The 15,219-nt window shown below is 41.9% G+C and overlaps 1 protein-coding gene across 1 annotated transcript in view; it reads right to left on the bottom strand.

The window, feature by feature from the left end:
- Nucleotides 1–10,195: 10,195 nt before the first annotated feature.
- Nucleotides 10,196–15,219, bottom strand: part of DERA (deoxyribose-phosphate aldolase) — a 92,903-nt gene continuing 87,879 nt past the window's right edge. The window contains exons 8-9 of the mRNA XM_006030869.3: nt 14,404–14,553; nt 10,196–10,361 (exon numbers count right to left, since the gene is read on the bottom strand). Of these exons, the coding sequence (XP_006030931.1) occupies nt 10,305–10,361; nt 14,404–14,553 (207 nt within the window). The 3' untranslated portion in view covers nt 10,196–10,304. The remainder of the gene's footprint in view (nt 10,362–14,403; nt 14,554–15,219) is intronic.

The following is a 15,219-nucleotide window of genomic DNA, read 5'->3' as shown; positions in this document are numbered from 1 at the left end:
TAGAATGAAACGGTTCTGTCATATTAAGGATGTGAAATGGGATGCTTTTATCTCAATAAAAGCACTCTTAAATGCACCTCTAATCACAAATCATTTTAAAAATTGCTCCTGGCTTTTTAATTTGTTTTTATTTGTTGGATTAATAACACACCAACTTGCTAAAAATTTTTATTCAGTGCTCTTTGCAGCATATTGTGAATTGTGGGCAAGATACTAGGGTTCTTGCATGCATTAATCTAAATCTATGCAGTCATCATTTGTGTTTTTAAAGAACAACTGATAATTATATGAATAACCCTTATACTGATTAAAGTTGCCACCAGTATGGACTGCTTAAGCTAAATTCTTCCACTCCTTCCCTGACTGGCATTCACACTTCTTCCTTTTTAGCATTGCCATCATTGAAACAAAAAGCTTCTTGTTTGAAAATTATTTATGGAGTGTTGCAGAGCTTTATAATATTTTTATACACTGCTCTGCAAGCTGGTCTCCATTTGGATTAGAGTGTACTCTCAGTTCACTGGATGAGAAATACTTGATTTTTTTTTCATAGTTCTCAGTTCAAGAAACATGCATGAATATGTATCATGTCTTTTGACAAACTTCTTTTTTTTGTGCTAGCTTTTGGGGAAAGCTGTGTACAGTAAAGGAGTTAGTGATGGCAGAGACCTATTAGATCATTCATCTATCTTCCTCCCAATGCTGGATTGAACCTATTTGAAAATGTATCTTGTGTTTTATTCAGACTAGTCCCAAATGAAGGAACTTCTGCTGCTTTCTTTGGGAGACTGCTGAGCAGCTTAATATACCTTTCTTTCTGAAAATATTTTAATATTCATCCTAAATTTTTCTCCTCCTTAGTTTCATTTTATACTCTGAGTTTAGCCTCCATGTTTAAATAGTACCTTTCCAGCCCTGTTTTTTACACACTTCAGCTATGTATGGGATTTCAGCATCTTATTTTTTTGTAATCTAGTAATCCACCCATAGACCAGACATGCTAGTGCATATACAGAACCAGAGACTGGTAAAGAATGATGGAGACCTTGGCATGAGAGTACCTTCAGTGCTTTTGGAAGCAAGTGTCATTTGTCAAGCCACACTTGACATCAGGGATTTTTCTTGTTACTGAGGGAGAATCTTTCAGGACTATGGACTGAAGGGATTTCCCTGATTGGTGGCTTTTCATACTATAGTCAATAAGATGCTGCTGATTCACCTATAGCATCTTTCACAATAGGTTGGTAAGGTGATTCTACTAATTTCTCTCTAGTGAATGCCAAAGGGTCTTCATGAAAAAACTGCTTCTCTTTTGCCTCCCCAAGGGCTCTCATCTGTGCAGTCCACTCAAGACTTATTCCTGTCACATCACAGTAAGTAAAGTAAGGGAGATAATAACTAAGGAACATATGCTTGCTGCTTTTACCAACTCTGCTTCCCTTCCAGTTCTATCACTATCACTGTTGCCTCCTAGCTAGTCTGCTCTCTGAAGGAAATTAGATCCTCTGTGAAAAGAAAATGGGCCAAGACAACCTAGGGGAAGATGGAGGCCCTTTAAAGGAAGTGGCAGAAAGTATGTGGCACTGTCTTTCAAGGGATTTGTACTCCAAGTATTCAGTGTCTGGGTCCTGCCAAATGCATCAAGATTCCACTGAATGTTTCTTGTTCAACAGTTAGCTAAAGACACCTTCTTGACATCTTTAACTAGCAAGAGAAAACTCCCTTTCCTTTTAGGATGATGTCCTGTACTTCTTGCCACCATCATAGGCCTACTGCAGTAGGTCTGTGCTGAATAGGAAAACAATATAAAACTATCCCTACTCTATTGCCTTGGAGTCTTTGCTACTAAAGGGGATGGACCTTAAACCCTACTCTAGGGTTGTGTGAAGCTCTGTCTAACTCCATCTGGTCAATTCCTACTTAATAGGGAGGCTGAGAATAACAATAACCTTACTATGCAAAGATGCATCATATAAAATATCCACTGACCATTTGTGTTAAAAGGTTAGATGGCCTAAACCAGTGGTGCTCAACTGTTTGGCCCTGTGGGCCAGATAAATGGTGCAGGGGCAGTCTACAAGCTGGATTGGACTCTGTGTGGTAGGATTGGGCCCCACATGGCCTTGGCTGGCCCCATGTGCTGGGATTGGGACCAGGGGGTCCCATGGCAGCTCTGTCCAGCCTCTCATGCCAGGATCAGGGCCCCATGCTGCCTTGTGCACCTGATCTAGCATACAAAGCCATGGCTTGCAGGTCTCTCCACACGACCTGTGGGCAGCCCTGCAGGCCAGATGACACGGAGCTAGGGGCCAGATCTGGCCTGTGGGCCAGGGGTTGAGTACCTCTGGCCTAAACTGCTATAGGACTCCTAAAGAAAAACTGAAAGAGGGTTGAAGAGAAACACCTTGAAAGCAGTAGCATAGAGTTGAAAGTTGCAGATGCACAACCTAAAATACCTTAGATTTGTCAATCAAAGCTTTTATGTAGTAGAGGCTGCATTTTAATGGATCGAGTATCTCACAGATGCTTCCCCTCCCTTTAAGAAGTGCATCATTTTTTTCCTAGAAAGCTAATGTTGGAAAATGCTGTATTGTTTTGTTTTCTTTTAGTGAAATTTAGCAGCTGAAACAAAGAGGTATAATGATGCTTTAGTTGTCTCATCTAAGCAGCTCAGTTTGCAAAGACAGTAAGAATGTCACCCTCTCTCTGTCACCAACAATATGTAATTTGCTTTCAGTATTAGGAAATCTACAGCTTCCATGTACAATTTCCTTTCTGCTCTGTAATAAGGACACTCCTCTTTACTAACCACAGTACAGAACAGAACAAATGCACTAAATGTAAAATAGAGCCAGGTCTACCTTCATGATTTGCCAGCTGTTCTTATACCCAAATAATGAAACATGTTTGGGGTTCCAAGTGGATTCAGAGAGGATGCAGCTAGATCATGTGGGAGGAAGGGTCACAAGAGTAATTATTTTCCACTAGATAGTCTAAAAGGCAGCATTTTTTCCATCAAAAGTTAATATTAAGTCTGGTGGAACCAACATCTGACCCACACCTTTTTTTTCCCCCTCTGACACAGTAGAAAACCACATGGTCAGATGCAGGATGGTCACAAAGTTGGTTGCTTCTACCACAAGGAAGCAGCAGATCCATGGCCGTGCAGTGATGGACACTTCATACGGACATATGTGGGATCCATGGTGTTTTGACCCATGTTCCTTCCACACTCTCTGAAGAGCAGTATATTCTCTGATGCTTCATTGTGGGACTTCTTGTATATGGAAGGTAAGAATACAGCTGGCCTGACCACATGTAAGAATTACCCAGCTGGATCAGATCAGTGGCACAGCTACCTTAGTAATTTGCCTTTGCCAGCACTAGATGCTTTCATGGAGGTGCTAAAATCTACTTGTCCATAAAGGAAATTTTTAACACCCCATCAGTTATGATGGGAAGCAAAAGACTATTTTTTTTGTAATTTTATAAAAATCTCATGTAACATAATTGAATATATTCTACCCAGCACCAAAGGAGAACTTTATCAAGCTAGTACCATGTCTGAATGCTAAGGTTATGTCTACCTGGTGAATTTGCCATGTGCCAGAAAGGCACTTTCAAACATACCACAATGATCTGGTTACTACTTCCTAAACTGGAAGCCATATAGCCACATCTGTGAGACATTTCAGGCAGGGTAATAGCACTGCTGAGTGTTAGTGCCAATTATCCCACTGCAGACTAATTTAGTCCACCCACAGGATTCCCCTGGCACCTACTCTGTTCCTGATTTAGGATATGGCCCATCTGGGACAGTGCAGCATGCTGAAGGATACTGTTCTGGAATCCACTACATTTACTGCGTGCATGTAGCCTAGTATCACCACCATTTCTTACAAACATTTGGTTGCATCTTGGTGGCCCTTCATTGAAGTGCAGGTCCTCTCTGACACAAAGCACACTTTTTTTTTTCCTTTAGTTTATTTAAACAGCTTGGTTTAAGTAAAGACTTGAACATGGGGCATGCTATTTGAATGTGGGGCATTGGAATCCTGCCTTTCTAGAGGAACTGCTTTGTATTCCAGTTGACACAAATCTGCTCCATACTAAACACATAAATGAAACCACCTCATCTGATCAAGTTTCTAGGGAAGTCGGTGACATGAAGTGAAGCATGAGAGAGAGCAAGGAGGAAGGTAAGAAAGATCACCACTGCTGCTGTTGCTGCTTCACAGAAATGTAATCTTTTGTGATCTCCTTGGAACAGGAGGTAAATAATAAAACACAAGGGATGGAAAGAATTAAAATAAATGTAGCATGTGAGTGCATGCTAAAATAGATGTCAGATTAAAAATGACTGAAAAAGAAATTCTACTGTAGGAAGAGAAAAGTGCTTTTGCTTCAGCTTTTCAGATTCCACCTTCATTAGGAAGCAAGTAAAAGAGCTGTGTAGGAAAAAGAGGACTTTTGTTGTTTCCTTCTGAACTCTGAGAGAAGCATAATGCAAGCACAAGGGGATGGTTTTGTGGAGCGCAGCCCAGGAACAATTCTCAGAGTGAATTCCAGGAACCACAAGAATGTATTTGTGTGAGACAAGCTTTGGGAGTTGGGACTTTAAGTTTGCAGTACAGTACATCCAGGAAATTGAATCCTGAACTTCAGCTTTTGATCAGTACTCCAATGCTAAGGAAAAAAAAAACGCAAAGTGGTAGTCTCACACTGTCTAACACCTACTTGCAATGGACCTGCAGGCCAATCTAGACACCAAGGATCCTACTCTATTCCCTTCAGCCTTTTTGACACTGACTTTGTCAATGGAGTTATCCTCCTGTTCAGTGTAAGCAGAAGTATTGCCAGGCCTTCTTACTGTCACGGGAGGGCTATTGTTGTAGGAGCTTAACATTTTTTTCCCCTTCATGGTGGCCATGCCATACTGACCTTCACAGATAGGAGGCTCCACAACGAAGGCCTCTAAGAACACATTTTATTCTGTAGAACTTGTGCCATGAGTCCTGTAAAGCTACCTCATTCTCTCTGTAAAGCTCTCATTCTCACTGACAACAGCTGACTGCAACTTGGGACCTGTGGGGAGATGGTAAAGGGTAGAAATGACAGAAGCCTAGCCTGTTTAAAAACTAAGTACTAAAACATTGAACCTTCACCTGTCTCCTGCTCTGTATTTGCACTCTCCAGGCTCCCTTTAAGTTTCTCTTTAGAAGTCCTACAGCAGTTTAGACTATCTAAGCTTTTACTGCCAATGGTCACTGGGCATTTTACATACTATATCTTTGTAACGTAAGAATGTTCTCATTCTGAGTCGCCCTATTAAATAGGAATTGACCAGATGGACATTCTTCTGTCTCTTCCTCCTGGACAGGTTGAATCTAATTAAAAATCATTCCCTCTGCCCACCCCCACTACATATTTTCAATATCATCCAGATGTTATCCCTGGTTATTTCAATAAAGCACCATCAAATTTGGATAAAACATGATGATTTTTATCCTGGGAGACAAAAAGCCAAAGTTCCCACAGAATAAATAAAATTAAAAGTAGATCATGTTGTCCTTTCTCAGTGCTTTGTTTTACAATATAAAGTTCTTGCGTCTCCTTCAGAAAGTGATTTATTTTGCTATAGATGCACTGTAGCTATCAAAGTGCAATTTACACCATTTGCAAAAATCTAGTACTCTTGGTTCAGAGATGATACCTTTTATTAGACCAACTAGGAAATTGCCAAAAAATCATCTTTTTCTGCAAGCTTTTGGGCTTAAATGCCCTTCATCAGGCTCAGGGAAAATTAATGATGAAGGGTTTTTGAGCCTGAAAGCTTGCAGAAAAAGATAATTTTTTGGCAATTTCCTAGTTGGTCTATGTGGCAGGGCATTATTGGTGCCTGCCACTTTAAGACCTGAGCCAAGCAGCCAGCAGTGCTTGATTGCAGTGGCCATTTTAGATCTTTGGCTGCCTATATAAACAGAGCATTTTGCTGCTGGCAGAGGAGGCAGCAACAATGCCTGGCTGCAAGGCTTCATGTATCATCCTGGAGGTAAGGGCAGGAACTGTAGGGGATGGCTTGGAGGCTCCTGGTCCTGGGTATGACCTAAAACTGCACCCTGCAGGGAGTGGGTTGCCTGGTGGGGCTCTCAGTGACATGGGAACTCCCAGGAAATGCCAGGCCAGTTACCACCCCGGTGAAAGGCGGGTCGGGATGCCTTAATAACCCCAGCTCCCACAACCAGGTGGGTTACCCACTAGTAGGGTTCAGAAGGCAGTCCAGGAGTGAGAGTGGGGCTACAGACTTGGAAACCTGTCTTGAAATCCCTCAACTGAGGCCAGGACCGGAAGGGTCAAAGGGCCTGGGTCACACCACGACGGACGCCCAAAGATAGGGGCCTGGGGTTCTGACTAGCCTGGAGGTGAGGCCAGGGCCTATGTAGCCAAAGGTCCTGGGGGGCCACACCCATAAGGGGAAACAGCTCAGGAAGCTAGGTAGCCTAGAATGAAGGCAGAGTAGGCCACCTGAGTGAAGGGATCCAGATGGGGTCTGGACTAGAGGATTCTGGGGCCCAGAGTGGGGCTGGTGATGTTAACAACTGTGGATGCCAGCTGCAAGGCTTAAGCTGTGGTTTAGGGGAGGAATGGAGCCACAGATAGCGCCCCCTGGCATCGGGGCAAGAAATGGGCAGCCTCCTGCCTAGTTAACAACTTAATTAGATAACAACAAGGCATGGCAGACGAGAAGGCGGGCGGTTGGCCCAGAACAGGTGGGCGGGGCCGTCAGAAGATGGGCCCCAAGAAGGCCCCCTGTTACAGTCTATTAAAAGGTATCATCTCTGACCCAAGAGTTCTAGACTTCCACATTTCTTTTTGTCTCAGACCAACATGGTTACCAATACATCTCATATACATGTTTTGAAATGTATGCTCTGGATGTAAGCCTTATTAAAGCTCCTCCTCTCTCCCATAGTATATATATAAAAAAAAAAACAAAACTAAAAAAAATACTCAGATACCGTTTTTGTTTTGTTCCCTCCATATAGGCATACAAAGAATTTTCTGAGTTTTGTCTACAGTCTTCCACTTGAAAGTTGAAAGACCTTGTTTCTTTAAAAAAAAAAATGCCTTAAAATATACTTAAAATATACTTAGCTCTCCAGTCAATAACTTAAAAATAATGGTGGATAGATTTGAACCTTGCATCACATAAGGTTACTTCTGATATGAATTGTATAAGCACCTACCTCCATTCTAATGGGCAGAACCATAACCTTGAATGCTTGGTATATAGAGTCATGTTAGCTCAGCATGTGGCAGCTCAGGCCTATCTCCATTTACTCTACTTGTTCTGAGGGTTTCTCCTGCAACAGTTGATACCATCACAAGAACCCAGACTTGGGCTTCTCCTCCTCTGGGCCTTATGTGACAAAGTAAGTTAAAGTCCTTCAAGTAGCTGTCAGAAAATGGGGAAGCTGAGGAATCAAGGGACGGTGGACTGGTAGGAGGACGACAGTGCATATTTAGGCCCCGTAGCGTAACACTGAAATTACTTCCAGTCCTGTATAATGCTGAGCAGAATATTTATTATTAAAAACAAAGCACTAGGGTTTTTTCTTTTAAACATTTTTAGTTTAATTCACTTTTTTCAGAATATCACAAATTTCAAAACAGAACGATTTAAAATGTGGTAAGATAATTTTAATCATTGGGTGTCCAGCAATTTCACAGTGTTTTAACTAGGTCATTTGGCAGTAACTTATGAGATGTATGAGGGGCAATGGGTTGGTCAAAAGACTTGAAATGCATTTAAATCTAGTTGTGTCTAATACAATGGGGGGGGGGAACCATTTTGGCAGGCATGCAACAAAGTAAGCTCCATACCCTCCTTGAGTACCACTCCAATCCCCTTTCCCTGCTCAAATCTGCTGCTGTGCTTTCTGCCCTGTACTGTGTGTTTCTGGTCCCATTGGTTGCTTTGCTTGCGTCTCCCAGTCCTGTGCTCTCTATGTAATCTGTTTGTTGCTCTGCTTTATGTTCTCTGGTCCTTCCCTGATCTGTCATGTCCCACACATAGACTGGCCATGTCACTTGTGGCATACATGCCACAGGTTGGCCACACCTGGCTCTAACAGATGAACAGGCTCCCATTATATAACTAAAATAAGTCCTGGAAGGTACAGGTTTATAGGCTCATAGGGGTCTACTGGCACATGTGTACACAGCTGTGTTTGGTACCTACCTATGCAGAGCATGATTTTATTAACAGTTTCTCTGAAATCTATTTGATCTTTCATATGTTGAGTAGTTAGGGTAACAGGATATGGTTCTTTAATAATAACTACACCCTTCAACTATGAAAGCTAGAGTGCTGTAAGTCCAGGTGCTGTACATGTTCTGAAAGACAACCAAAAAAATTGGGGGCCAGAAAACTGGGAACGTAGCTAATTTTTTCTACCTTAATTGGGAATGTAGCTATTTTTTTTCTACTCAATATGTGTCCATTTGGATTGGTACAGATATGCAAACATATGCCATAAACATTTTTAAGGTTACTCTTGCATGGCTATGCTTTAGCAATTGAAAGATTAAGTGAATTGAATACTTACTGCAGAGGTCATGAGTCTGCCAGATATCCCATGGAAAATTATTTCAATGGCAGTATATTTGCTTCGCCTCCATTTCATGGGCTCTCAGGTCAGCAGGAGAGTTTGGCTACAAAAGGACAACCAAGGATTGGAATTTTCCTTCAGGAAGACTTTCAGTGAAGCTCAAGGGAAACTGATTTAAAAGGATCGCCTTCATTTTGAAAACAATGTATAAAAATGTGGCCATACAGCTCAGTCAGGGAGGCTGAGTCTTGTGTATCTCAGGAATTGACCAGAAAAACCCAAACGACCCTGAAATGGATTGCCTGGATTGCCATTTTAAGAAATAAACTTAAGATATGTGTTACTGCATCTGTTGGGTTCTCTGCATATACGGTAGTCCATTTTCCGCTACTATTCAGCTTTTCCATTTGTCCAACAGCATTATGCTAGTCTAAACACATAAGACTCTGGTAGCACTTTGGGATAGATATGTATATAAACCATATTTTGATCTTTTAAGTTCTAAGGATCTCCTTGAAACCATAATAAAAATATTCTGACAGCATCTGACTAATACTTCTCATCGCATGCACCTGATTAGCTCCAGTGAAGCCAGTGGAACTACTCAAGATGATAAGGTTAGCACCTTTCTACTTACATACTACACTTCAGTAATTAAATAATGCATTAAACTTACTGTTGTCTGCTCATCAGAAGGGCTGCAATGATTTGGATATTATTTGTAGTGTGCTGTTAATTTAAATAATCCTGTATACAAAATGGGGGAGTTGACACCAACATTGAAAAAATCACTTTTTTTCAATGTCAAAAGTTTAAACAAAGGCAAAGTTGGAATTCAGCTTGTGAGATCTTCTACAGTGGCAGCATTTAGAAACTGACACTTTAAAATATTAACATGTTTAAAAAGGTATGTATTTTTTCCCGGCAGAGTAGGAAAACATTTCAAAACAAAAAGCCTAAAAACAGGCAGTTGAATACATATTTAGGAACTTAAGTACACATTCTCTGGTTTTCATTTGTTCCGATTCACCAGAGTACTAACTTCAGAAGCAACCATAGATGCTCAGCTATCATGGAAATCAAGCCCCTTTTATTCTGGAGGTCTAAATATAGATGTAGGCACCTAACTGGTTGGTACTCAAGTTTGAAAAAATTGGTTTTAGCTACAAAGACATTTTTTTGTAGAAGAGAGTAATAGCCACATTTCATGTTTTTACATTACACTGCCTGAAATTTAATCAACATAACAATTAATACAGCAACATATCTGTGGCAAAAACTGCAGACCAGTTTAAATGGAAAACCAGAGCAAGATCTGTAGCTCTTAATTAGTGATCTGTAACACTCCACAGATACTTCATATTCTGCTCCAGGAAAGTGTTACCAGACTACTTAAATCTTTTTCATAGTATTTCAGTGTTGCTATTAATAAGCTTTTCAGGCTGGTCTGAAAGAGATTTTACAAGATTACCGTTGCGAATCTTTAACTCTTTCAGAACTGCCTCTCCTCAACTTCCTCTGTTGACTCAAGCACCACCAGCAGACATGAGTGTATTTAGAAATACTGTGAAAAAACGAAGAGGTAAATCTAGCCTTTTAATCTTTTCATATGCACATCATTTCAGGAAAGACTTCAGGATATTATTTTTTTTACAGGTCTCTTACAGAAGTAATCTAGAGTCAATCTCATGTCTAAGCCATTGCGAGGTTGTGGTAGGCTGCATATCTGCCAGTCACATGATGGTAAATCTACAAGGGAAAAGAGAATTTCAGATAGTACCGAACATAACTAGAAATTTAAAAAGTATCATTAGTCATCAAATTAAAGATGCATTGAGAGCAGGTGGATGACACTGATAAGCACTGATTCATATACAAAAATGGATAGAGTCTGATCCAAAGCCCATTGTAACCATTGAAAAGTCTCTCATTGACATCCCTGGGCTCTGCAAGACCAATATTATATTTTTTTCCCCCAACCGTCTCCATATTCTTGGTTGTTTAGAGGTTATAAGCTCTGAAGCAGGGACTATTTCATCTTACATCTTTGTACAGGCTGTAGCATAAGAAGGGTTTGAATATGACTATGGAGTTAGTTTTCCTTTGGACATGGATTCATGCTGCAAAAACCCAAGCACCCAATTACCACTGCCAGTGAAACTGACTGGAGATCCTGTCATCATACTTAGGCTGTGATGGCAAGGGAAGTCTATTTGCTTTATCACTGCTAAAATCATTCATCCATGTCAGGAGTGTCAAACATATGGAGCCATATAATCTGGCCTGTAGAGCTCCTCGAGGGACAGGAATTTGGTGGTGGGGTGAGTGAGGTTAGGGGTGGCTGTGTTAACCCCTTCATTTCCCTGCCACTACAACTCACCCCACCAGATCCAGATCCAAACTGCGTGGAGCCCTGTGGTCCAGATCTAGCCCAGAATGCCAAACCAGTTTGGCATCTCTGATCCATGTTAAATTTAAGGCAAAAACCCATCCTGCCTTGCCTGTGTGTTCACTTCAGGAAAACACATGTACAGTAGTTCCTACTGGTTTTCCTTCTTTAACTTTGATGCAAACAAAAAGTATTTGCTTAATAAGTTTTCAAATGACAAAAAGGTAATAAGGTATTAAGTATTCCCAATGCTGTGGAGGATCAGATTATTGTACAGGAAGAATTAGATTAAATTAGATAGTTTGTACAGGTCAGTTGCATTTTACGCGGGGGTTAGGTGCTGAAGTCAGCGCGTACGGTGAAAATCGCGTAAGGCAAAAATCGGTGACTATACGCGGGGTGGGAGGGGGGGAAGGGCTTGAGTTTGCATGAGGCCCCATGCTTACTGCTGTGCGGCTGGCGGCAGTGGCACAGTGTGGGGTGGTGGTGGGGATGGCTGCGTGCCGCCCAGCCACCACCACGCTGCTGCTGCCCAGCAGCCAGCCACACAGCTCCGGGCACGGCTCCATGGCAGCAGCGGGAGGTTTTGGAGGCAGTGGCTGTCACTGCCATAATGGGCCTCTAGGTAAGCGGCAGCACCGTGTGCAGACTCAAGCCCCGCCCCGCCTCCCACCCCATGTATAGTTGAATTCGTGCAAGTTAAATGTGCATATGATGCGACTGACCTGTATTAAAAACAATAGTATGAAATGAACACCACATAATTGCAAAATTATACACATCAGTATGAATGTCAAGAATTTCCACTATAAACTGGGAGATCATAGATTGGGGACAATGGAAAACAGAGCGAGTAATCTATGTGTATTGGTGTACACAGGATGCCCATAAACTGCCAGTGCGATGAGGCTGTGTAAAAGTGTATGTAATTCTAGGACACATATACTGTATATTTTCTTCTGGAGACAAGGAAATGTTAGTATGATTGCATCGTTCATAAACAAGAACTTAGAATAGTGCGCACAGTTTTAGTCACCTATATTCAAAAAGAAATTAAATGAAACAGGTGCAGAGAAGGGCTACTATGATTATCAGGGAAGTAAGGAATTTACCTTAAGAGAAGTGATTAAAATAGCTTATTTTGTTTGACTTAGGAAAACAAAGATTGAGAGTGACTATGATCACTCAGTTATAAATGCACTTGGGAGATAAATACCAGGAAGAGAAGAGCTATTTAAATTAAACGGCAATACTGGAGCAAGATTAAATGGGTACATTTTATTTTCTTAAATACAGTTGGACTCGAAATCTGAAGAAGGTTTTTAACCAATCCAGATCGTCTGACAAACTTGTGAACAAGGCAGTAAGGGCAAGTAACCCAAGTTTTGGGTGGATCTTCCTTAAAATCATGGAAAGATTAGTTGATATGATTGTGACAATTTTGGAGTTAAAGTATGTGATATGAGGCTTTCAGGGTTTAATTTGTTGGAATCCCCAAGGGGAAGATGAAAGGAGACTTGATCACTGTACACACAACTTGCCTTCCTCATAGCATGGGCCTATGTTTTGGACAACAGCCTTAAGGTGATATGTGGCTTCCTGGCGGTAGGTTACATGATAGAGCATTTTTTGCCATGGGGGCAGTAGGCTTGTAATCCTCTTGAGGTGAGTTTCTGCTTTGGAGGCTATGTCGTTAGCTTATAGGGAACTAGTTTGTGTGAGTAAGTAGGGAGAGCTAGACTGGATGATAAACACTACCATTTCTGGATTAGGTCGTCTTCTCATCATCCTTCTTGAGCTTTCAGTACTTGGAGCCCTGCATCTAATGTCACCCTTCAGGGCTTCACTTGTGCTGGTCATCTGTAGGGGTCAGGAAGACACTTTTTCTCTTTCACTGAATGGATTATTTTGCTTTTAGAGGTTTATATTAAGGTTAGATGTCAGAAATGGGAGTGAGTGTAATGCTGCTTCTGTGGGTACTGAGAGAATTTTGAGGAACCTGGCTGATATATCTTGCTCTCAGGTTTAGGTTAAAACTAATGGGTCAGATCTAGGTTCAGGATGAAATTTTCCTTAGATCAGACTGGTAGTGACCACTGGGGCTTTTCTCTTCAGCATGGTGCCAGTCCCCTGCATATATTTTACCCAACAAATTCCCTGCCACTGCCAGGTCCAAGGCATTGGCAGTGCCCTTAAGTTTCTTCTGATCCTTTCCTTTGACACAGTGTAGTTTTCAGAAGTTTAGGTCCTACTAAAATGCTAAGTTTACTATAGGGTCCCTGTGGCTTGTGGGGGGCAGGAGTGGCTGGAGTGGATGTTCTTCTGGAACTTCTTGGATTTAACTTCTAGTATGTGGTTGTCTGTGCTTACAGAAGACTGGACTTGATGACGAAGGTAGTCCCCTCTAGTCCCTTGTTTCATGGGCCTATCAACATTATTCTGTTTTTCTTCATCTCTACCATTTTTCTAAGGTACCACAGTAATTTAACAGTTGGGAAAAATTGGAGGGGGGGGGGAAGCAGATGGTTGGTGTCTTTTTCCATACATCTTTCTGCTCAACTACAGAAAGGGAGGTCTACTCCCCCTGGTGCTGTATAAGAAGAGGTATCTCCATGAAGCAACAACAAACAGGATTGTAAATGTGCTTCTCATTGGTGTTGCTTGTTGGGTAGGTCCAGTCACATACACTAGAGCTCATTCTTCTGATTTGAATGAAATACTGTAGTCAGACTTGGCAGGCCCAAAGGGTTTTAACTGCTTGTTTTTAACTGTGGCACAAGATACCTGGGGATACACAGACCCCTTTTGCACACATTGCACTCCAATGATTTAGTTCACTGAAGCATATAAGAATACACCAGGATGAGTGTTAGAACGCCCTTCTTTCACCGGTGCTTGACAGAAGGTGACAAAACTTTCTACTCTGTGTACTGATGCTAATATTGCAGAAGGCTCCCTCTTCTATCAGCAGTATGGCAGGCAGCCGTGCTGCCTCCAGTGATTAGTGATTTTCCCCCTCCCAGCAGAAATAACCTTTTTATACCCATGTCCCTTTTTCCAGCTGAAAAATAAGCATGACCTGGCTGCAGTGAACAGCAGCAGCAGAGTGACTCCTAGTGGTTGAAAGCCACAAGATCAGATTCCCTCTGCTCAGCACTGTTAGCATGGCCCAGCTTGTTCCTAGGTTAACAGGGATGCTGAAACTTTCTAATCACTCCCCAAAACACCAGGGACATATTTTAAGAAAGCTCATACAGAAGCAAAACTGTAGTCAATCCTTAGTTAGAAACATGTTCCGTTATCCTTAAAATGGCCTGAAAAATGTTTCTGGAAAGGAATAAACAAACACACAAGGAAAGCCTTTTTTTCTCCACTAAGATGGAAATTGCTTATATTACTAACCTGTCTCTCAATGTCTGCCAGCAAACTACTGGCACCGAGACGAAAGAGTTTGGGTTTTAGCCACTCGTCCCCTAGTTCCTCCTTCATCAGCATTAGCCAGGTAAGAGCATCCTTCGCAGTACGAATGCCTCCCGCAGGTTTAAATCCAACCTTAAAGTGCAACACAGAACAAATTTTTTACTGCACTGCAGGAGAAATCTAAATGTGCATAACTTTCACTGGGAAAAAGAACCCAAGATTATTCTGGTGTATAAAACAGCTTATTATGGGTTAGATTCAGACTTTGGGTAAAGGTGTTGGACAAGCAGAAGTGTCAGCAATAGCACTTCAGCAGTAACCTTGGGAGGCATTATGGCTTAGAAGCCATGCCCAGCTTGTGAAAGGTAGTTTCCAGCACACTTCCTGGGAGTCCAATAAGAGAGTGAGGTGGAGATGAGACTCCACACATTTTCTGCCTGTTATGCCCCACATCCATGGTCTGGGAAGAGAAAGAATGGTTAATCCTGTGTGCTTGATCCTGTGGTCTGAGTAGGCAGCATAGGGTTGCAAGGGGGAATCCTTATTCCTTTGCACTTGCACGGTGTGTTGCAGTCTAGTTCTAAAGGCAGAACTGTGTTTCCCTTTAGGCACCTAAATGGCAGTCCTGTAGCTCTTTACCTTGTTGCTTTTTGCCCTACCTCTGTGATGTGCAAGTGGGCGCACACAGACTGAGCGTGTGCAGAAGGCTACATGCTGGCTGGGCATGTACAGTGCGAACCCAGAAACAAGGCTCACAGGGAAGGGAAGAGGGCACAGGGCAGCCGCCACTTCACTGAG

The sequence above is a fragment of the Alligator sinensis genome, unplaced genomic scaffold (assembly GCF_000455745.1).
Source record: "Alligator sinensis unplaced genomic scaffold, ASM45574v1 scaffold498_1, whole genome shotgun sequence".
Classification (NCBI taxonomy): Eukaryota; Metazoa; Chordata; order Crocodylia; family Alligatoridae; genus Alligator; species Alligator sinensis.
The sequence above is the reverse complement of the archived record's forward strand: the minus strand, read 5'-3'. Positions and strand labels throughout refer to the sequence as shown.